The 6,601-nt window shown below is 38.0% G+C and overlaps 1 protein-coding gene across 1 annotated transcript; it reads left to right on the top strand.

Annotated features, from left to right (window-relative positions):
• Positions 1-3,827: 3,827 nt before the first annotated feature.
• si:ch211-39i2.2 (DNA damage-inducible transcript 4-like protein-like) lies at positions 3,828-6,217 on the top strand. The gene is made up of 2 exons (XM_026918760.3): positions 3,828-4,069; positions 5,228-6,217. The coding sequence occupies exons 1-2, from the start codon at positions 3,919-3,921 to the stop codon at positions 5,680-5,682; spliced, it is 606 nt and encodes a 201-aa protein (XP_026774561.1). The 5' UTR covers positions 3,828-3,918; the 3' UTR covers positions 5,683-6,217.
• The last annotated feature ends 384 nt before the right edge of the window (positions 6,218-6,601 follow it).

The following is a 6,601-nucleotide window of genomic DNA, read 5'->3' on the forward strand; positions in this document are numbered from 1 at the left end:
GTACTTCCACAAAATTGTATTTATGTTCTCATTTTGTATTTCATTTTTTTTTCCCCCAATGGTATCGTCCAGGGATGTCCAATCTTATCCAGAAAGAGCTGGTGTAGGTGCAGGTTTTCATTCCAACCAAGAAGCAGCCACACCACAACCAAGCAGCGGATAAGATTGAACACCCCTGGTCTAGTCCGTCTAAGACTGTGTGTCATGCATGTTGCCTGACTGGCATTGAACATGACCCTCATCCTTCAGCTTCCAGATGATGAGCCCATTAGATAGCTCCACCTCGCCATTTGGGACTGAGTCCGATCAGGTTACATTTCATTTTTCTTTTTTTTCCCTTATTTTTTTCATTTTGTTTTTTTAATTCTATAATTAAAGTACTTCCTCATTATTCTTGCTTACATTTTTCTTTTATCTTTCATTTTAAATCCATGTGATTAAAACAATTTGTCATGCTTTAATCAGCAGCATTCCCCGAGCCACAGCTCCCATAATACACAGCACATCAATGAACTGCAATCTTTAAAACATGACCAGTCACATGGTCCATATTCCTGTTCACAGCCACCGTACTTGTGATCAGCACCACCTGTTCACTGATCAGCCTCAGCCTTTCAGCCAGCCACCCAGCGTCAGCTGATCCTGGCCCAACATTTGTAGGGTTGTTATGAAAAGTGAACACAATGTTCTATAGCTAAGGCCAACATAGCCACCCAAAATAGATGCTGGGCCAACGTCAGATTGCTACCTGGGATAATATTCTTAGATGTTGAGCTATTGCACTAGTATGAAGATTTGATTTTGATGAGTCAAAGTCACGATGGATAAGAGCATCTGGTCATTTATGGTATGCTGTTTATCATAAGAGAATCTATTTTTCTCTTGTATTCTTCACTCACCCCACCCACACACTTACGCATTCATAGCTACACCATTCATGCTGTGAAAAAACTAGACTGGGGTGGAATTACTCTTCAGGCAATCACAGACATGTCCCTCCCATCACTGCAGGATATTTACCATACAAGAGCTTCTCATTCTCAGATAAAACAATATTAACCTGTATCTTTTAAGGTCTTGGGGGTCACTGAGGTAGATTCCTCATGGGTGTGTCTTTTGTACATTTAGTCACCTTGAAAAGTAATACAATGGACCTTTAACACTCATTTAGGAACCACTGTTGTACCCTTGAAGTTACAACATGTCTGTCTGTACTTTAAATGTACAAGTGTATGTACCCTGAGATGTACAGTTTGTTTTTGAGTAATTTATTTTTGCAGACGTTTGTAGACTTAAAACCACTTTTTATTTGACGGTCAAAGCTCAGATCATTTTAAAAATATATTTTTAAATGTAGTGTCAATAAAGCATTCTTCTATATATCATTTCGGTTTGTTTTTTTTCACTTTCATGTCATTTCCTTTTTTCATTTTCTATTTAGGTTATATTTTTGCTTTGTCTTTCATTTTATTTTCTTTTGATTAAAATACTTTGTTTCGCTTTAATCACCTGCTTGTGGATCAGATTCACTCGGTCCCATCACACTCACCTGGACTTTCACACCATTGTTGCGAATCACTGAGTCAGTTAGATTGAATCAGTGAGTCAGTTAGACTGAATCAGTGAGTCAGTTACACATTACAGAATAATGCTGTGTTTGGTTGCTAGTAAATATTTTAATATTTTGGTTGACTAGCTAGTTGTTTTTTTTAAAACGCAAAACAATTAAAGGGAATAAACTATTATAATTATTATAAACATATCAGTCAAAATCAATAATTAATGAGCAAACATAATTTACAATGACAAATTTTGTTCTTCCATTACATTTAAAATGTAGTTTTCACATATGTCATAGTATAATCAGATTTATAGCAAAGTCATTTAAGAGGATTGGCCATTTTAATCAAATAAAAAATTAAATTTGTGTAAGCGGTATTACTAAATGCAAGATGCAATAATAACATCCTTTATCAGTGATGTCAGTAAGCCTTTGCTCTCGTGCTCCTGGTGTGACTTTTATTGATCGCTGCTTCTGCCTCATTTCACCTGTTTGCTGATTGTCTGATTTTCTGCCTGAATAACGCTCCTGATTATTGCTCTGTCATATAAGTTTGTCTGGCAATGTACTCTGACCTGCATTTGCATCCAAACCCATGTGCTATGTTACCTGTCACTTCATTCTTTGTACTTTTATTTATTTATTTATTTAGGTTTCATTTCATTCTACATGTGCATTTGAGCAGGCTATGGAATTTTACTCCAACATATAGCTATGAAATAACCTGTAATAAATTACAGGAGAATGTAATTATTAAAATATGACAAAATGCAATGTTACACATTATTGATAGAGTTAGCAGATTCCCTACATAAAATGGATAGACATGCTAGCTGGCTAAATGCCAATTCTTTATCTAGGTTATCTAGCTAGAGCAATGCAACAACAAACAGGCTTGATTATCTGTATAATGCACACTTTAACAGAATGAGGTTTCACATTGAAAAAACCATCTACACTATGTTTATGAAATGTATTTTGTTCCTTCTTTTGTGTAAGGTTATAGCCTTTGCTACACTGAATAAAATCATAGGAGACATGATAATGATCCAAAAATCATTTGGACCAACGCTGAAAAAAACTCCAGCTTGGGCTGACCAGCTTCCAGACGTGAAAACACAGGCCGAGCTGGTCAAGCTGGATTTTTTAACAGGGAAGATAGTGGCAAGAAGGAATGAAGAATTAATGGTAAATGATAACAGAGATGTCAACTAAAAGTTTCTGTTCTTCTCTCAGTTAAAGATGATTACGTTTTCTGTTGCGTTTCCGTTCTTAGCACTGTTCCACTTTTAATTTTCATTCCTTGAACCCTGGTTTTCCACACCCAGGCTGTAAAAACCATAAATGACCCTCACCCATTGACACCTACCATCCACCCACCACAGTCTGATGCAACTCTTTCAGCTCTTTAACCACACAACAAGCTCTTATCACCGACAAATTCCCCCTCTGGTTTCTACACTATTACACTGTAGAGGCTGATTTGCCCTTCAGTAGCTGCTCTCAGTGCCATCCCACAATCACCGTCTGTTTATAGGGCACTCTAGATTCATCTCTACAAGCAAACTTTATTAAGGTCAAGTTTTTACTTGTTTTTGAATAAATGCCCATTCAGAAGTTTTAATATCTACATAATATAAACTTTTACAGTTGCACAAAGGAGATGCAAAGTACGACTCTAATTGTACAACCTGTTATTTTTTTTTTGTGTAAGTTTCAAACACTGAATTCTTGAGGCATTTCCACAATAATAATAAAAAAATGTTATAAATAATGTTTATTATTAATAAACATATTTATAATAAACTTATTTTTAGATGTAATTTTTTTTATTTATTAAAGTATATATTTAAATACTTATTATACTTATATATATATACATATATATATATATATATATATATATATATATATATATATATATATATATATATATATATATATATCGCCTATGCTAAGCATACAGCAATAATAATAAATAAAATATAAATAATATAATAAATATATGTAATGCTGTAATATAAATGTACATGTAATAAAGTGTAGTAGTGTAAATATGAGCTGTAGTGTAGGGATGTAAGAGGCTCTGGGAGTTGCTGATCTAACTTCACCACAGTGTTGCGCAACGTGCGTCGTTTCCATAGCAACCAGCGTCCCTCCTACCACGCGCGAGAGCGCTCCGGCCAATCAGCGCGCAGCGTCTTCCAGCTGATGCAAGCAACAGCGTATAAATACGGCGCGAGCGCTGCGAGGTCGCGCACTTCAGCTTGTAGAATGTACGAGAACAGAGTGAGGAGACAGCTCGGGGTGGAGGCGGCTGGAGAAATCTCAGAGTTCAGTGAAGAAACGGCGTTAAAATGGTCTACAGTCAGGCTTTGGTGTTTGGTTACGGCTTGTCCGCTGGTTGTGAAGAGGATAACCTAGCCGAGATGTGGAGAAAGGTGCTGCAGCACTTCAGAGCCTCTAAAGAAACCGCTGGACGCCTCAAGAAAGCGACTAGCTCCTCAAGTAAGTGCAGAAAAATGAAGAAAAAGTGCTTTTAACTTGTTAAATTGTTGGTCTTAAGTTTAAAGAATAATTTGAACATTCTAAACTGACAGTGAGAAGTAAGAAGTACGATAACAAACAATAGCAACAGCAAAAAAAAAAAAAACACTCACTTTTTTTTAATTAGACTTTCTTATTTTATTATTATTTTTTATCTATATAGATATAAATAATTATCTGTGTATCTAGGTAAATTATTTTGGCAAACAGTGAGTAGGTACGTGCGCTGTGCTGGGTTCCTGTGTGCGCATGCGCAGTGTGGCTTACCGGGGGGAAGCTTTCAGCTGACGTCATCAGCGATCAACTCAGCTGATAACAGCGTGACACACACACACACACACACACCCCTGCTGACCGCTGCAGTTTCTCACTCTCGGCCATCATATTAAATGCCAGTCAGTGGTTGCGTCTGACAAATAAAAGAGTGAATACTGGCAGTTTGCCTGAAATGTTTATTTTAGTATTTTAGTATTAGTATTTTTAGTACTTATATAGTACTAAAGAGCTAAATAATAGTTATAATGAGTGTATGCACATTGCGGAGGAAGAGTGCAAATTGTAAGAAAAAAAAAAAAAACTCGTTAGATTTGCATGATAATCACTAAAATGAAATCACTCCAGAATAAGTCCAAATTTAATATTTGCCATAATGGTTTTGCCACAATATGCAGCCAAATCAGCAGTAAAGTTGTTTTTAGCTATGATCACCGATGTTGTAGCCTTATATGTATTTAATTCTGAAAGGACAAATCATGATGACAACTAAAGTAAGCGCTTCATCTTGGTCAGGGTTACGGTGGATCTGGAGCCAATCCTGCAAACAGTATACACCCTGTTCACAGGACACACACACACGCACACACGTTCATACCTGGGGAAATTTAGTATACCCAGTCCACCTACTGGCATGTTTTTGGAGGGAACCCCACACAGACATGGGGAGAACATGTGCAGAAACTTCACACTTCACACAGACAGTAACGAGAGCTCAGGATCGAACCAGTAACCCCCCAAAAAAGCCACAATTGCTTAAGTGTTGTGTATTGAATCATAGCCTGTGCAACATGGAGGCACTCAGGATGCAGCCTTTTAAAGTTTCTCATCATTTCCTCCTCACAGGTCTGGAGTCCGAGTGCAGCCTGGAGGATGATGACCTGGAAGCGAGTATCCAGCTGCAGCAGCAGGATTTGGCTGTCCGGATTGAAAAGTGTCTTGTGATGGCGAAAGCGTCGAGTCTGCAGTGCAGCGAGCTGCTGGTGCCGGCCCGCATGAGCTCGCGTGTAGCCAGAGATGTTCTCCGTGCTTCAGAGCACGAGCCGTGCGGTTTGAGAGGAGCTCTCATTCAGCTCTTCACCGAGACCCAGGCAGGTTTACAGAAAGCAGGCACAGTGACGCTGGAGAACAGCCTTACGCCCACCTTCGAGCTGTCGGTGGTGTTCAGAGCCGATCCGCAGCGCTGGCCACCGTTAAAGCACCTGCTCGGGTCCGAGAGAGTCCTGCGGCTCCGGCCAGAGTATCGCCTCATCAAAAGGAAGCTGTACTCGTCCGCCAGCCCTACAGTGATCGAGTTTTAAGTACGGCAGTGGTGTGTAGTCGAGGGGGAGCAGGACCTGTATCACTGTGTTCAAGAAAACTGTTACAAGCCATTTTGCACATTCCACTCGTTTGCTGTTGTTAAATATATTTATTACCTTTCCTACTGAAGATACATGAATGTTACTGCTGAATCATTTTTTGCAACCTTTTGCACACTACTACACTGTTTACAGCAGGTGTGAATGAAGTTATGAATGTTATTTCCATTTAAAAATGTCTTCTGTTTGAGGTGTGTGAACACTTACAGGTGCACTGTGCGTGTGTGTGTGTGGGGGGCTATATCTCCCTGGACATATTAGTAATTTCAGACAGACAGGTTTATCTTTGTGTAACTATTTGGGGAAATGTGTAATTTGTGCAAGGTTCTTTTTCTTCCCTCCTTACATTATTTTTATGTTCCCAGATGTTAAAGGAGCCAAGCTGGCTTTGTCTCCGAGTAGCAAGGTGGTTTTTTTTGGTACATTTATCCTTATTCCCTCAAGACTAAAGGAAAATAAAAATCTTTGCACTGTATTCAAATGTCAAATTGCCTTTTTTAAATTTATTTTATTTTTTTTAATTACTATATTTTGAACATCTCATTCTTCAAAGAAGCACTAAGCAGTGTTTAACTTTCCGTAGTTTCATTAAGTCAATTTAATGTCGCTTAGTCATCTAAATCTAACACATGATGCTTTGAAGACAAACTGAAATCCAAACTGACTGTTTTTAACTTTAGGTTAACGGAGCAGTTCCTACTGTGCTTGATTCATCAGTATCACTTCAGAATTTTTTTTCTTCTTTTTGTTCTGTAGTCAGAATTTAAACGTGGGTTTTTTTTTGTTTTTTTTTTTACTGTCACATGTTTGATATTTTCAATATTGCACAATACTGTCCTATTACTTCACTCACAATAAA

Source organism: Pangasianodon hypophthalmus, chromosome 9 (assembly GCF_027358585.1).
Source record: "Pangasianodon hypophthalmus isolate fPanHyp1 chromosome 9, fPanHyp1.pri, whole genome shotgun sequence".
Classification (NCBI taxonomy): Eukaryota; Metazoa; Chordata; class Actinopteri; order Siluriformes; family Pangasiidae; genus Pangasianodon; species Pangasianodon hypophthalmus.